The sequence below is a fragment of the Hyperolius riggenbachi genome, chromosome 6, assembly GCF_040937935.1.
Source record: "Hyperolius riggenbachi isolate aHypRig1 chromosome 6, aHypRig1.pri, whole genome shotgun sequence".
Classification (NCBI taxonomy): Eukaryota; Metazoa; Chordata; class Amphibia; order Anura; family Hyperoliidae; genus Hyperolius; species Hyperolius riggenbachi.
Window position 1 is genome coordinate 325,584,727 of NC_090651.1, and position 16,483 is coordinate 325,601,209.

Consider the following 16,483-nt stretch of genomic DNA (forward strand, 5'->3'; position numbering starts at 1 on the left):
GTGTAGTTAGTAAGTTTTAATATAAAGGACAGGCTAAGGCCTCATTCACACCTAACCCGGTGCTCCACTGTGCACTGCGTTTCTGGTAAAAGCGCTTTTCCAGAGGGGTTTTGTAATTCACTCCCTGACGCAAGTGCAATTATGAAAAAAAGAAAGTAGGAAGTGTTGCGCCAAAAATTATAGCTGCTGAACCTGATTAAGGGTAACCCAATTCCTCTCAATAAATACTCATAAAATATCAGACAGCGCTGGATTGGATATATATTGTATAAATATACTTCTTAAAACCTCAAATGATGGAAGGAAAGGGTAATGGTCTGTTGGACAATATGCACAACTTTAATATAATAGGAACAATAGATAAAAATGATGCAATGGTAATAAAATATTACTAATATAAACAAATAAAATGAAAATAAAAAGAAAAAATGAAAATAGAATAAAAATTAACTGCTTCCAGTTAATATGCTTGTAACCCGGGCAATAGGAGAGGTGGTGATGATCGGTTGTGACACAATGAGTGACTTTCAATCTGTATTAAGACACATTCATAGATCCTGCCTGATCTTAGTTGAATGGGAGAGGTGATGTTGGTTTAAGGTATGGCAGAAGGGTAATCCTCCGTGATGTAGTCACTTGACAGATTACACAGTGATGTTTCCAAACAGTAAGCTGGAGTCCGGCTCCTTGTGAACAAGTTATGAGTGACAGTACTGTAGATAGTAGGGCTCACATGAATCAGATGGCAATGACATTGACGGCTGTACTCACAATCCCAAGGAAATACGAGTGGACGAGTCCTGAATGGGAGCCGCTCAATCTCACTGGCTCCGGCCGGCAGCACAGTGGGAGAGACTGACCAAGCTGCAGGATGTAGGCTGCAGGGTCGGGCAGGCTGCCCGACTCCCAGAAGAGATGCGCTGATGTTGGAATGAATAGCCACGGGCTCTGTTCACCAAACCGCTCCGTGCTAACTTGCGCAGCCGCACTACTCCTCGTCCTGTGTGACGTCACACGTGATGCCTGACGCTGACGTTTCGGGAGGAACGCCTCCCTTTCTCAAAGCTGCATTGTCAAGTGACTACATCACGGAGGATTACCCTTCTGCCATACCTTAAACCAACATCACCTCTCCCATTCAACTAAGATCAGGCAGGATCTATGAATGTGTCTTAATACAGATTGAAAGTCACTCATTGTGTCACAACCGATCATCACCACCTTTCCTATTGCCCGGGTTACAAGCATATTAACTGGAAGCAGTTAATTTTTATTCTATTTTCATTTTTTATTTTTATTTTCATTTTATTTGTTTATATTAGTAATATTTTATTACCATTGCATCATTTTTATCTATTGTTCCTATTATATTAAAGTTGTGCATATTGTCCAACAGACCATTACCCTTTCCTTCCATCATTTGAGGTTTTAAGAAGTATATTTATACAATATATATCCAATCCAGCGCTGTCTGATATTTTATGAGCAAGTGCAATTATTGCATCAATAATTTGCATTGAAATAAAACAAATCTGATTTGTGCTGTTTGTGGCTCCACCCACTTTTTTGAATTTGAACCCCAGTCACCCAATGACCAACTGTACCAAGTTTGAGGCTTGTGCCATTAACAGTGCAAGAATGGCAGCAATTAAAGGAGAACTGTAGTGAGAGGTATATGGTGGGTGCCATATTGATTTCCTTTTAAGCAATACCAGTTGCCTGGCTATCCTGCTGATCCTTTGCCTCTAATGATTTTAGCCCTAGACCCTGAGCAGGCATGCAGCAGATGAGGTGTTTCTGACATTTTTGTCAGATCCGACAAGATTAGCTGCATGCTTGTTTCTGGTGTGATTCACACTACTGCAGCCAGATAGCTCAGCAGGGCTGCCAGGCAACTAGTATTGCTTAAAAGAAAATCAATATGGCAGCCTCCACATACCGCTCACTACAGTTCTCCTTTAAATATTCCCCTTGGATATCAATAGGTGAATTTTGATTGGCTTTTGTAGGCTCCACCCACTTTTCTGAATATTAATCCCAGTCACCCAGTGACCAACTGTGCAAAGTTTGAGAACCTTACCATTAATAGTGTAATGCTGGGCATACACGGCCTCGATTATGCGCCGGATCAAGCCGCTGGCTCGATCCCGGCGCGTCCCCGTCAACGCCTGCTACGATCCCCGCTCGTCCCCGCGGGCACTCCTTATGTTCCGCTCGATTCCCCGCTATTGTCCGCCCGCGGGGAACGAGCGGGGAATCTATGTCGGATATTATCAATCGAGCCATCAGCAGCTCGATTGATAAGGAGCAAACGCTCCGTGTATGCCCAGCATTAGAATGGCTTTGTCCAGTGAAATTTGTATTTGTCTCCGCCTACTTTTTGGTTATGGGGATAAAAAGTATCCTATACTTTATTCCAGGTAATGTACTATGTGTGCCAAATTTCATTCAAATCCTTTCGGCCATTTTTGCATACGTAACAAACATCCAAACTTTTGCATTTATAATATTAGTAAGATAAGATTATTTAGTATTTATACAGAAGCGACATCTTCCACAGCGTTATAAAGATATACTGTCTTGTCACTAACTGTTCCATAGAGGAGCTCACAATCTAATCCCTACTATAGCCATGTGTCTATGTATGTATCGTGTAGTGTATGTGTAGTCTAGGGCTAATTTTAAGGGAAGCCAATTAACTTTCCTGTATGCTTTTGGGGTGTGGGAGGAGACCGGAGTGCCCGGAGGAAACCCACACGGACACAGGAAGAACATACAAACTGTGCGGATAGTGCAGTGGCTGGGATTCCAACCAAAGACCCAGCGCTGCAAGGCGAGAGCGCTAACCACTACGCCACCCAGTGGCGTAGCTACGGAGCTGTGGGCCCCGATGCAAGTTTTACAATGGGGCCCCCCAAGCACTCTATACATAACAATTGATACGGCGCACCAAAACCTGCCAATTGCAACTACAGTGTCAGAGGTGCAAAAAGGGGATGGGGAACAGTTTTTTAATGATTATCACTATTCAAAGTATCTATAGAAGTGATTATTATGAGCACAGGCCCAATAGAGAGCTAATACTGTAGTTGAAGAAGGGCCCTTTGGGGCCCCTCTGGCCCAAGGGCCCCGATGCGGTCGCAACCTCTGCAACCCCTATTGCTACGCCCCTGACGCCACCGTAAAGTATTAAAACTTCATCAGGAAGAGAATGTTCTCAAGAAGGATGACTGGGAGATTATAAGTTCATTTAATACAGCTCTGTAACCCGCACAGTCCCACAGTATCTCGTCGGCTACTTTATTGGAAAATGTAATTGAGCGGGATTGGCTTTATGACCTCGCTGAGATTAGAAGGGTTCTGGTCCGATCCCCCCGCCTGCCACAAACAAAGAGGAAATTAAGTATATAAAGGAAGTCCCAAAATAACGGCGTCCTTATGTAAGAAGTTTGAGGAGTTAATCAGAGAAGCATGTTTCCTCAGTGATGTCACAGGATAAAGTCAGCTCAGAGCTTCTCAAGCATCTGGGGATATCATTTGAGCCGCCATCCATTCTCCTAACCCTCCCCCCCTCCAACCCCCCAGATCCAAAGCCATCCATTCTCCTAAACCCCTCCCCCCCTCCAACCCCCCAGATCCCAAGCCATCCATTCTCCTAAACCCCTCCCCCCCAGATCCCACACCATCCATTCTCCTAACTCCTTTTGCCAACCCCCCCCCCCCCTCCCCAGATCCCAAGCCATCAAGTCTCCTAACCCCTCCTCTCCCAGATCCCACGCCATCCATTCTCTTAACCCCCCCCCCCCCCAGATCCCAAGCTGTCCATTCTCCTAGCTCCCACCTCTCACCCCCCCCCCCCAGATCCCACGCCATCCATTCTCCTAGCCCCCCCCCCAGATTCCACGCCCTCCATTCTCCTAGCCACCACCCCCCACCCGCCCAGATTGCATGCCATCCATTCTCCTAACCCCTCCTCTCCCACCCCCCCTGATCCCAAGCCATCCATTCTCCTAACCCCTCCTCTCCCTCCCCCGAATAGATCCCACACCATCCATTCTCCTAGGCCCCCTTCTACCCCCCAGATCCCACACACCATCCATTCTCCTTGCCACCCTTGTCTCCCCCTCCCAGATCCAATGCCTTCCAATCTCCTAGCCCCCCCCCCCCCCCCCCCCCCAGATCCCACACCATCCATTCTCCTAGCCCCCCCCCCCCCCCCACCCCCTAGATGCCTTGTAGTGCATACTTTGTAGCGACAATAGTCCTCGTGACCATGGCAGGCTGTACCTCTCCCTCCCATTCCACTTAACCCCCTCCTCCCCTCATATTTGCATAGTAGCATAGCAAAGCCATGTAATATACCTGCTCCCGCAGCAGGTAAGTCCTTCTTCCTCTTCATTTCCCTGTAGCTGCCTGCTGTAGTGCCACTTACTTCAGTTCATTACTAGTAAAGACAAAAAGGACAAAGATGAGGAGATGAAACTATACATCTTACTGGGGGAAGAGGAAACAACCATGCAAATAGCTGTGCGATATGTCGCTACCTGCCACCAGCTGAGAGGAACATGATACACCATGGACTGTATTCCCTTTATACTGCCCCTTATGCCCCCTTCCCCCATTGACTGCATATACCAGCCCCCCATAATGTCCCTGTTGACTGTATAACCCCCTATACCCTTCCCTTATCCCCCCCATCACCACCACGTTAATGCTAATGTTTTGCTTTGGCAATGCAAAATGTATTTGGTCCTTCCAATAAAGCTTTTTTGGGATTTGGATTTGGACACATGGACACAAGGAACCTGCTTTGGTGTAATATCGCCTGATATTGGGTAAAAGATGAGAGAGAGGGTCGAATTATACTAACAAGTGTGTACTGCTAACCGAGGCAACCAACCATACAACCATACGGGGAGGTACCGTCCCCACTCAGCCTTCGGAAAATATGTTTCTGTTGCTGCTCCAAAAGAGTTCACACCACAGCCAAGTTGTGGGGTGAATAGGGATAGACTAGATACACCTGCAGGAGGCGCCCAAAAAAGAAAACCAATACATTTCTGTGTGCGGTACGAAGTGCCTGATCCTACCTTAATAAGGAGACTCACAGTAAATTTAGTGAAAAGGTTTCAGACTTTTTTATTTAGCACTTAGGACAACGCGTTTCGCAGCATAAACCGCTTCCTCAGGTCGAAAAACGTGCCAGTCCAATTGTCAGTCCGGAATTCGGGCACCTTAACTTAAGTACAGCTCCCGATGCATGTTACTTTATATACAGGGTACTGTACAGAACCGCAACCACATAGTGCAAAAGGGGCATAAAGGGTCAGAATTTCAAGATATCATGAAAACTATTGCTAATAATAATGACAGGCTATTGGTTTTCATCCTGACCACATAGAAGGCAATACCGTCCTACTTCTATGACAAGAGACACACTTTAACTATACTGTGTGGATTAAATAAATCTTTGTTTATGATTATAGTGTGTTCCAATAACTATAGAAACAGTTAGTCACGTGACATCCGCTGCCTGTGCAGCATTGCTCCCCATGGGAAGAGCCTGCTGGCCCTGGACGTGTTCAGAGTAGCTCAGGAAGTCTAATAAACACTCGGAGAACAAATTTGGGACTTTGGAGAGTTCACACCCCTTGGAGAATATTTGCTTCCGCTCTTCCTCCCCAATACCAAAAAAGATCCAGCTAAATATTTACAGGAGTGGGAAGCACAAAGGCTCTCACTGCAGCACAGCAACAAGTCAGGCTGTGTTAAAGGGTACGTGTACTCACAGGATCAGTATGCCGAGTCAGAGGCGATTTGCCCTCTGATCTATAGAGCGGTTATGGTACATTACTGATTGTGACGATCTTAGAACTCCCTGGCTTTCTATTGCTTGCAAACATTTATTTTTTAACAGAGAGCATCCACGCTGTTTCCTTAACTCCTATGACTGTGTGCAGTGTGATTCCTCTGATATCCCTTATCTATTATCTGCTCATCATGTCTGGTTAGGGTTTATTTGATTTTGAGGCCAGATTGACCTTTTGATACGAAAAGAAAAGAATCAGTACCTCAACATGGCTGCTCGTTCAATCTGTTGAGTGTTTTCTGGCCAGAATCAGTAAAAACATAGATCGGGAATGTTCAAATTGTCAGTCGTAAGGGCTCAATTGAGTGAGGGGCGTTAATAAGATGACCGATGGACCCAGGCAGGTGTTCTGGCCTCTGGTGTCTGATGTCACCACGAGCACCTCTACCACATGGTATACATGCTCGGTGGGATGCCGGACACCAAAGGAGTCCAGGATTCATGCTGGCGGACAGGTGTGCCTTCAACACTGCACTCTTTACAATGTGAATGATTTCCAATGGATTTTTATGCTTAAATATTTTATAACCTGTTGTGCAGTGTGTGGCCGGGCAATAGATCCCTCTCTGATCAGATTTCACCACCTCGGTCAAGAAATAATCTATAGTGTTTACGAAGCCTAAAGAAGATCTTAAAAAAAAAATACTTATCTCGGGAGGAGGAAGCTGCTGGCAGTGATGATCTCCGGAATGCTAACGGAGGAAAACCGAATGACTTTGATTCGCATTTGATCCTCCTAATTAACCTCCCTGGCGGTATATTAAAAACCGCCAGGGGGCAGCGCAGCCGTTTTTTTTTTTTTTTTAAATCATGTAGCGAGTAGAGATGTAGCGAACGGTTCCCGAACCGTTCGCCGGCGAACCGCTCTGCTACTCTGGGCCTCTTACTACTTCCGGGTCGCAATGACCCGGAGTAGTACGCCTGCGCTGCCCGGCGGAGCGCGTCCTAGATCGCGCTCCTGTTGCCGGGCACTCTCTGCGCATGAAGCGTGACGTCACTCATGACGTCACGCACATGCGCAGAAAGTGCCCGGCAACGGGAGCGCGATCTAGGACGCGCTCCGCCGGGCAGCGCAGGCGTACTACTCCGGGTCATTGCGACCCGGAAGTAGTAAGAGGCCCAGAAAGGTTCGCCAGGCGAACGGTTCGGGCCATCACTAGTAGCGAGCCTAGGGCTCGCTACATGATACCCGCTGCTCAGCGGCATCCCCCCAGCCCCGCCGATCGCCTCCGGTAATAGGCGATCAGGAAATCCCGTTCAAAGAACGGGATTTCCTGGAGGGCTTCCCCTGTCGCCATGGCGACGGGGCGGGATGACGTCACCGACGTCATGGACGTCGTGACGTCTAAGGGAGTCCCGATCCACCCCTTGCCGCTGCCTGGCGCTGATAGGCCAGGCAGCGCAGGGGTCTAGGGGGGGGGGCTGTGCTGCGACGCGGAATGCGGCGAATCGGCGCTGGGCGGCGGCGATCGAAGTGCTGACGCAGCTAGCAAAGTGCTAGCTGCGTTCAGCAAAAAAAAAAATTACTCAAATCGGCCTGAGAAAACCTCCTGCGCGGCTTACCCCGAACGTCCGCCAGGAAGGTTAATGCACCTGAGTGTGTATATGTGTGTGTGTGTGTGTGGGGGGGGGGGTGTTAATCTTACCCAGCAGACATCTTCTTTTATCCGTCCTACGATGCATTCCAAGCAGCATCACATGACTACAAACACTTTTTCCTTCAACCCAGAAAGAGGAAGTATTTGTAGTCACGTGACCGCGGCTTGGAACGCGCACACACACGCTCAGGTGGATTAATTAGGAGGATGCAATCCAAATCAGTCATTCGGATTTCATCCGTTGCTTATCCCTGGCTGCTGGATCCTATTGAGTCTTCCTCCATCCTCCTTAAGGTGGCCACTAATGGTCCAATTTCTAGCGAAAAATCGTTCAAGCAATCAGAAATTCTGATCAAACGAAAAATCATTCACTACACCATTAACTAACCAATCATTGCTTCCTATCTATCACGACCAACAAGAAAATCCAAATTTTGGTTTGACGAAAATTCAAAAGGACGATTGTTTTTAGAATCATTCATTATCGATTATGCCCATCAACTGAGATTATTTACAACCAATCCGATAAGAATTTCTGATCGCTCTAATGATTTTTCGCTAGAAATTGGACCGTTAGTGGCCAGCTTTAGCCAGCAATCCAGCGGTTGGACCCCCGAACAGTCCACAACAATAGTAATCCAGTGACGCGCCTCACGCAGATGCACTAGCGGCTTACCACTCCAGCGAACATAGCTGAGCCTGATCGGGTCTGCTCGAGCCTGTGCAGTCGAGCGGACCCAATTGGGCTCAAATATGTCCGAGTGATAAGCCACTAGTGTATCTGTGCAGATTGCCATTGGATGATTATTGTTCTGGAGCCCAATGACTACTGTCGGCGGGCGGGATTTTGGGGGTTCCACCACTGGAAAGGGGCTGCAGAGGAGGACAAGGGAAGCCTCTTCAGGATCCAGAGGCTTTCCCCTCCCAAGGTAAGTACCCCCCAGGGGCAAGTTTTTTCTCTTCAGGATCATTTTAAGTTCTCGGAGCTTACAGAAAATAGTTCTTGAAGGATATAAATGGGAAAGCGGCAGAGAGCCCACTATAGTGTAGTATAAAAATACTCAAATAATTTTGAATGTGTATAGTGGAATGATACTCACCAGTGTAGGATACCACAAAGGCAACCACTGGAGCGGGATGGGTGGACACCAAGGGTGAACAACAGATGCTGATATAATCAATGAACAATCCTACTAATATTATAAATGGAAAATTTTAAATGTTTGGATGTTTGTTACTGGAACCTAGGGGCATAACTAGAGGGGAGCAGCCACTGCGACTGCAGGGGGGTCCAGAGCTATAAGTGGTGGGAGACGGCCCTAACCGTATCGAAGTGTTATTAGACCTGTTTATAGGTTCCTATCACCTCCGGTTCTTTTTAATGCATGTGGTAGCAAATTTGCAGTAATTAGCATTGTGCAGGTTTATGCATTGCACACAACTGTGCTTTATGCAATCTCACTAATATTATAAATGCACAAGTTTGGGTGTTTGTTACTCGATCACGCAACAATGGCTGAACGGGTGTGAATGAAATTTGGCACACACAGTGCATCACCTGGAATAAAGTATAGGATAGTTTTTATTCCCATAACCAAAAAGTGGGTGGAGACAAATACAAATTTCACTAGGAAAATGTAAACTGCAGCCATTCTTTACTGTTAATAGCAAGGTTCTCAAACTTTGCACATTTGGTCACTGGGTGACTGGGATTAATATTCAGAAAAGTGGGTGGAGCCTACAAAAGCCAATCAAAATTCCCCTGTTGATTTTCAAGGTAAATATTTAATTGCTTGCTGCTATTATTGCACGGTTAATGGCACAAGCCTCAAACCTGGTACAGTTGATCATTGGGTGACTGGGGTTCAAATTCAGAAAAAGGAGGTGGAGCCACAAATAGCCAATTAGATTTCTTTTATTTCAGTGCAAATTATTGATGTCAAAGACCGCAAAGCTCACAAACTTAATCATTGATTGAGCAATTGTGTGTTAGGGTTAGAAAAAGTAGGCGCAGCCAAAACCAGCCAAATATATAACCAGACCACGCCGGGTCATCAGTGGATGGAGAGAAATACAAATTTCATTGGGGAAATGTAAACTGCTGCCATTCTTACACTGTTAATGGTAGGGTTCTCAAACGTTGCACAGCTAGTCACTGGGTAACAGGGATTAATATTCAGAATATTGGGTGGAGCCTACAAAAGCCAATAAAAATTTACCTAATGCTTTTTAAGGGGAATATTTAATTGTTGCTATTCTTGCACTGTTAATGGCACAAGCCTCAAACCTGGTACAGTTGGTCACTGGGTGACTGGGGTTCAAATTCAGAAAAGGGGGTGGAACCACAGCCAATCAGATTTGTTTCATTTTAAATCATTAATGCCAAAGACTGCAAAGCTCACAAACTAGGTCATTGAGTAATTGTGTGTTAGGGTTAGATAAAGTGGGCGGAGTCAGCACCATCCAAGTACATACCCGGGCAACGCCGGGTCATCAGCTAGTATAAAATACGTTAAAGAGGAACGCCAATGAAAATAATGTAGTAAAAAATGTGCTTCATTCAATGCACAATAATTATGTGTAAAGGATTTAGTCAGTGTTTGCCCATTGTAAAATCTTTCCTCTCCCTGATTTACATTCTGACATTTACCACATGGTGACATTTTTACTGCTGGCAGGTGATGTCAGTGGAAGTAGCTGCTGCTTGCTTTTTTGCCAGTTGGATCCAGCTGTAAACAGCGATTATTTACAACAATGCAAAGAGGTTCACAGACAGGAAACTGTCAAGACTATGGTTCTGACATCCCACTGTGGGAGGGGTTTCACCACAATATCAGCCATACAGAGCCCCCTGATGATCTGTTTGTGAAAAGAAAAATAATTCTCATGGGAATGGGGGTATCAGCTATTGATTGGGATGAAGTTCAATCCTGTGTTACGGTTTCTATTTAAAAGCAGTTTACAAGGAGGTAGTGGTAGTCTTACCTCCAAAGTCGAACACAACTCCACTATGCAACGCGCTTCGTGGGAGAATACCCACTTCCTCAGGCAACATAAATTGGAGTGTCTGAGAACCAAATGCACCAAGCACACTGAGCCACGGTTGTGGCTTTGTGTCTAATTAAAGTTTTCGTTCTTTGAACGAGACCGTTTGTGTTCTTCGTTAGAGGTAAGTCCACCCCTACCTCCTTTTAAACTGCTTTTTACATATTTTATTCTTATTGGCGTCTCTGTTCATCGATTACAGAAAACAGTGCCCATTTAAGAGTGTGAGAGAGAGGAAATAGTTCCAAACTGCATGGATATTGCTCACTTTTGGGGACAACATAATAATTACATTTTTTTATCTACTCTTTGTCTAATGCAGTGGGGGAGGAAATCTGGCAAACAGTCCACTCATTTGAAGACATATGGTCTACGGTGCAAGTTCAGTTTTAAAGGACAACTGAAGCGAGAGACTGCCATATTTAGTTCCTTTTAAGCAATACCAGTTACCTGGTTACCCTGCTGATCCTCTGCCTCTAATACTTTTAGCCATAGACCAGGCATGGGCAAACTTGGCCCTCCAGCTGTTAACCTCCTTGCCGGTTATCCCGAGCTCAGCTCGGGGTAACCTGCGCAGGAGGATTTCTCAGGCCCCGCTGGGCCGATTTGCATAATTTTTCTGAAAAGTTTCATAAAAGTTCTGAACGGGATTTCCTGCTTACTCTGATCGCCGGAGGCGATCGGAGTGGGTGGGGGTATGCCGCCGCTCAGCGGGGTATGCCGCCGCTCAGCGGCTATCATGTAGCGAGCCCTGGGCTCGCTACATAATTTGAAAAAAAATAAAAATAAAAAAAAAGTTCTGCGCTGCCTCCTTGCCGGCGGGAATTAGACCGGCAAGGAGGTTAAGGAACTACAAATCCCACACTGCATTTGCCTTAAATGGGAACTGAAGAGAGAGCTATATGGAGGCTGTCATGTTTATTTCCTTTTAATCAATACCAGTTGCCTGGCAGCCCTGCTGGTCTATTTATCTGCAGTAGTATCTGAATAAAACCAGAAACAAGCATGCAGCTAGTCTTGTGAGATCTGACTTTAAAGTCTGAACCACTGAAACTCCTGATCTGCTGAATGCTTGTTCAGGGGCTATGGTTAATAGTATTAGAGGCAGAGGATCAGCAGGGCTGCCAGGCAACTGGTATTGCTTAGAAGGAAATAAACATGACAGCCTCCATATCCCTCTCTCTTCAGTTCCCCTTTCATGAGTCATGACTGTGGCTGTCAGACTCCTGCAATGCATTGTGGGACTTGTAGTTCCTCAACAGCTGGAGGGCCAAGTTTGCCCATGCCTGCCATAGACCCTGAACAAGCATTCAGCCGATCAGGGGTTTCTGACATTATTGTCAGATCTGACAAGATTAGCTGCTTGTTTCTGGTGTGTGATTCAGACACTACTGCAACCAAATAGATCAGCAGGTCTGCCAGGGAACTGATATTTAAAGAGAGTCTGAAGCCCAAAAAAACCTCTTTTTACTGGCCAGTCCTCTTCAGCAATAAGATCCTAATTGATAAGCTGCATTCTTGCGGCAGAATGAGGTATTTATACTCCCAAAATTCTGAGGTAAAATTCCATGACTTTCTAGGTTATGGATTTTGCTGCCTGGGGAGACAGAGCTTTGCGCTGTAGCTCTGCCTCCAGGCCAGTCAATCTCTGCCGATCACCTCCTCTCCCCGCCACTCTCAGTGATAGAAGACTGAGAGGGGAGGGAAGAGTCAGAGATCAGTGGAGATGGACTGGAGGCACAGCTACTGCGCAAAGCTCTGCCTCTACTAGGAAGCGAACAGAGAATGTTGCCCTGGGGATTTCAGGGGTATAAATACCTCGTTCTGCCGCGGGAATGATGCGTATCTGCTATGATCTTATTGCTGAAGAGGACTGGCCAGTAAGAAGAGGCATTTTGTTTGCCTTCAGACTCTCTTTAATGGGAAATAATTATGGCAGCCTCCATATCCCTCTCACTACAGTTGTCCTTTAAATACACAGAAGCATTTTGTATCCTATTTGTATTCCTATATGTAGCACGCATCATCAACTACCACCAAAACAGAGAAAGCACGAGTATAACAATGTTATTTATGCAATTTAGAATTTGGAAAATCCCTGTACTGTAAGTTTATTATTTCAGGGGTTTATTTATTTTGCTGTCGGCTTCTTCATAGTTTCCAGCGGATGAGTAATGGCAGATTAGCACATGGTCACCATTGTGTAATAAGGCGAGCGGCAATCTTGTTATGTACAGCGTTTCCTCGAAGAGTTCAGATATTGTTTATGGGGACCTTTCAAACATCCTCTCAGGAAACCCGCGCGGACTTGTCACTGTGATCCAACTGCTGGTCACCAGGCCGAACTACATCAGCGCTCTGGCACGGCGATATCTCGGCAGCAAAAGACTCCGCTGGCCCTACCGCTATTAAGACATCCCTCTGAACTCACTGTTTATATGGAGCCTGAGAAGTATTTGGAAAATAAAGCTTTTGCTGATTATTTTAACCACTTCAGGACCATAGGCTTACACCGCCCTAGTGACCAGGCTATTTTTACACTTCAGGCCATTGCAGCCTTAAGGCCAAGCTGCAGGGCTGTACAACTCAGCACACAAGTGATTCCCCCCCACACCTTTTCTGCCCACCACAGATATTTCTGTTGGTGGGCTCTGATCGCTGCTGCCATGTTTATTTTTTTTATTTGCTTATATATATTTTTCTTTCATAAATTTGCTTATTTTTTTTCCCACCCTCCCTCCCCCGCCAGCCAATGACAGCAATCAACTGTCATAGGCATCAGCCTGTGACAGCCTGTACATGCCAGCACGAGTTTTGCAGGAGATTGCGCATGCTGGCCCCCAGGACTTCATGCCAATTGGCGTTGAGCGGTCCTGGGATATGAACTGGGTATCCAGTGCTTTAATGCAAGAGCGCTATCCACCAGACCACTGTGCTGCCATATTATGTGACAGCCATATATAAAGGGGTACCTATACCCTAGGGGTACCTATACCATGTGCTGAGAACCTAGGATGTAGATAACCTAGGGCAGGGATGTCTAAACTTTTTAGGTCAGGGTCTTTGTTCTTGAAAGTGTTAGGGGGCCGCACTAGCGAATTTAAACACAATGTTTTGCTGATTGCAGTTAGGTACACTATGCCTCTGACATTTTAGCAGCTGCTAATCAGTGGCTGTTACTGCTGTAGAGAGCTTGGGGGCCACATGAAATGTCCTAGCTGGCCACATTTGGCCCCCAGACCGGACTTGGGACATGCCTGATCTAGGGTATCTTTCCTTGATTGAATGTTTGGCTGAAATCTAATTGAGATCAATAGGAAAAGGTGATATGTATTACTGCTGCAACCAACCACTATTCAGATTTGACATCACTTCCTGTGACACAGCAACATGTTTGGTTGAAGTTTCCATCCCTGACTACGTTTATCTCTTCTTCCCTTCGCAGAGCACAGGATCCCGCCTCCGCTGAGCTGGCAGTAGAGTTAAAGTCTGAAAAGCAACATGACCAGCGTGGTCTACTGGGAGGCGGAGGAGGTGGCACCGCTGCAGAGGTGAGAGGTTTTTTTCCTAAAAACACTGCATAAACAACTCTCTCAGGGGTAAAACAGTGCTGCGCTTCGTTAAATCTCTCACAAACAGGGGCGTAGCAATAGGGGTTGCAGAGGTAGCGACCATATTGGGGCCCTTGAGCCAGAGGGGCCCCAAAGGGCCCTCCTTCAACTGCAGTATTAGCTCTCTATTGGTCCTGTGCTCATAATAATCACTTCTATAGATACTTTGAATAGTGGTAATCATTAACAAACTGTTCCCCATCCCCTTCTTATACCTCTGACACTGTAGTTGCCATTAGTAGGTTTTTGTGCGCAGTATCAACTGTTATGTATAGAGTGCTTGAGGGGGGCCCCATTTTAAAACTTGCACCGGGGCCCACAGCTCCTTAGCTACGCCACTGCTCACAACAAAAGTCAATTACAACACAGATAGCACTACACAGTCTGTGCTTTCCGCAAAGTTCCACAATGTAAGATTGCACTACAGCCTCCTCCACCAATAGAGTCCTCCGGGCACTTTTAAACACCTCAGTGTTCTTATGCTATATCCCACCCTTTGATAGGCAACTCATCATTAGATGTTGACTCTTAGATTATATGGGTGCAGCGCTTTAGGGGTGATCAGTTTGGAGGCTCCCACTCTACCTGTATGCATATCTACTGAGGACCTCTTCTCTCTCTCTGATTCTGGACTGCATGGACCAGTCACCTCAGAATATAAAATGTATACCTGCCATAGTGAAATGCTGTATGAAAATGTATTTAACTCACATTTGAAAGAAATAAAACAAGTATGAGGTTTTTTTAAGCTTCCCCCCCCCCCCCCTTCCCGCTTGTGGGCCACCAGACCGGTTTCCACCTTGGGCCGCTATGCTAGGACGCCTGTGTCTCGCTGCTCCACACTTTCTCCACTCAGTTCTGCATAGACAGTACTCCCCAGGAGGAGCAGTGAGACACAGGCGTCAGAGAGGCGCTTAATGCTTTCTGACTATTAACACCTTGGCATTTTTATTGACCTGAGGAAGTGGACTCAGACCCACGAAACACGTTGCCTGTGCTAAATAAACCTTTGGTCTTAAGAGACTTGTTATATAAGGAAAGCCACCTCATCTCTTACGTATTTAGTGTTTTTAATTTGTATCTCCTCTTGGATGCCTCTTTACCCCTATGTTCTTTAACCAGTACTTCTACACAAACCTAAGCTTTAGGTTGACCCTAACCTTACTCTGATATTAACCTTCCTCAAATCCTTACCTAACTATTTTTTTAAATGATATTAAGCTATAGGCATTCAGGATGCAGATATGTTTTATGCTGAGATCATTTGTCACAACAGAAAAGCCAATTTTTGACCTATGTGTTATAATGTACCACCAAGGCTATGAGCCCAGTTAATGGCTAGAGTGGAGACCATGTAAATTTAGGAACTATAATAGCCCAAACACTAACCACTGTCAATGTTCCCTCCTCTCTTCAGTGTTAACGCACAGGGTGGTTGGACTCACCTGCTTTGTTGAAGACACCATCTTTGTGGGACCTGCAAGTCAGCCGACATCTTCAGCCTGTGGATTATCACCACTTCTTGCTCTCCAATCAGAGCCGCAGAAGAAGAACGTATGCAAAGACTAAATATATATACATGAGATCCATCAGACGCCCAATCAGATTGATGGATTGTTGCTCTTCTGCGGGTTCTCAGATTTTCTGAAACTTCAGGGTTCGCTTACTAAGGTCTGTTATTGGCCACACCCCCCAGCCTGGTGTTGCCTTAAATGGAGGTCGTCGTCGTTGCCACGTTACACACCACAGACCTCCGCCAGTTAACATTATTTGTTGCCAGATTTGTGTTTTTTTTATATGATTAAAATGTTTTTTTTTTTGTTTGTTTTTCTTTCCTTGGTTACTGCATTTTTTACCAGATTTTTTTTATTTTATTTCTCCAAACGTGTCTATTTGATTTCCACTGCCCTGCTGTGTGAGCTGCTCTCCCAGCATGCCTTGGGGGTGGCGCTTTGCAGTGGGCTCTAAACTGTTACACTGGTCTTGGCCCGCTTCTGTCCGGCCTGTATGTATATAATGTATTTCTGTATGGTCATTACACTGGTCAGACCCTCCCTATTATGTCTGTCTCTTCTCTTTATTTTATTGTTTATGTTGTTAAAAGAAAACACCATCATCATTTGTAACTAAATTAGTGACCACAAGCATGTCAGTGGTTGACACGTGGTGCGTTTACTGCCCGGTAAGAAAATGTTGCACATCGCATCCAGGTCTGGCTCCACCCACTCAGATGCACCTACAGAAATTGGCCCAAGTAATGGACGCTTGCAGTTACATAAATAGGAGCGGCTGACGAGAAGTTAAAACGGACCTCCAGTGTATATTACACATTCAACTGGTCATGTTATAATAGCAATTTA

At 45.7% G+C, this 16,483-nt stretch overlaps 1 protein-coding gene across 2 annotated transcripts in view; it reads left to right on the top strand.

Moving 5' to 3' along the window:
- BCAM (basal cell adhesion molecule (Lutheran blood group)) overlaps positions 1 to 16,184 on the top strand; it is a 134,084-nt gene extending 117,900 nt beyond the window's left edge. For both annotated transcript variants that reach the window (XM_068241427.1, XM_068241426.1), the window contains exons 15-16: positions 13,958 to 14,063; positions 15,541 to 16,184. In XM_068241427.1, the coding sequence (XP_068097528.1) occupies positions 13,958 to 14,063; positions 15,541 to 15,546 (112 nt within the window). In that variant the 3' untranslated portion in view covers positions 15,547 to 16,184. The remainder of the gene's footprint in view (positions 1 to 13,957; positions 14,064 to 15,540) is intronic.
- The last annotated feature ends 299 nt before the right edge of the window (positions 16,185 to 16,483 follow it).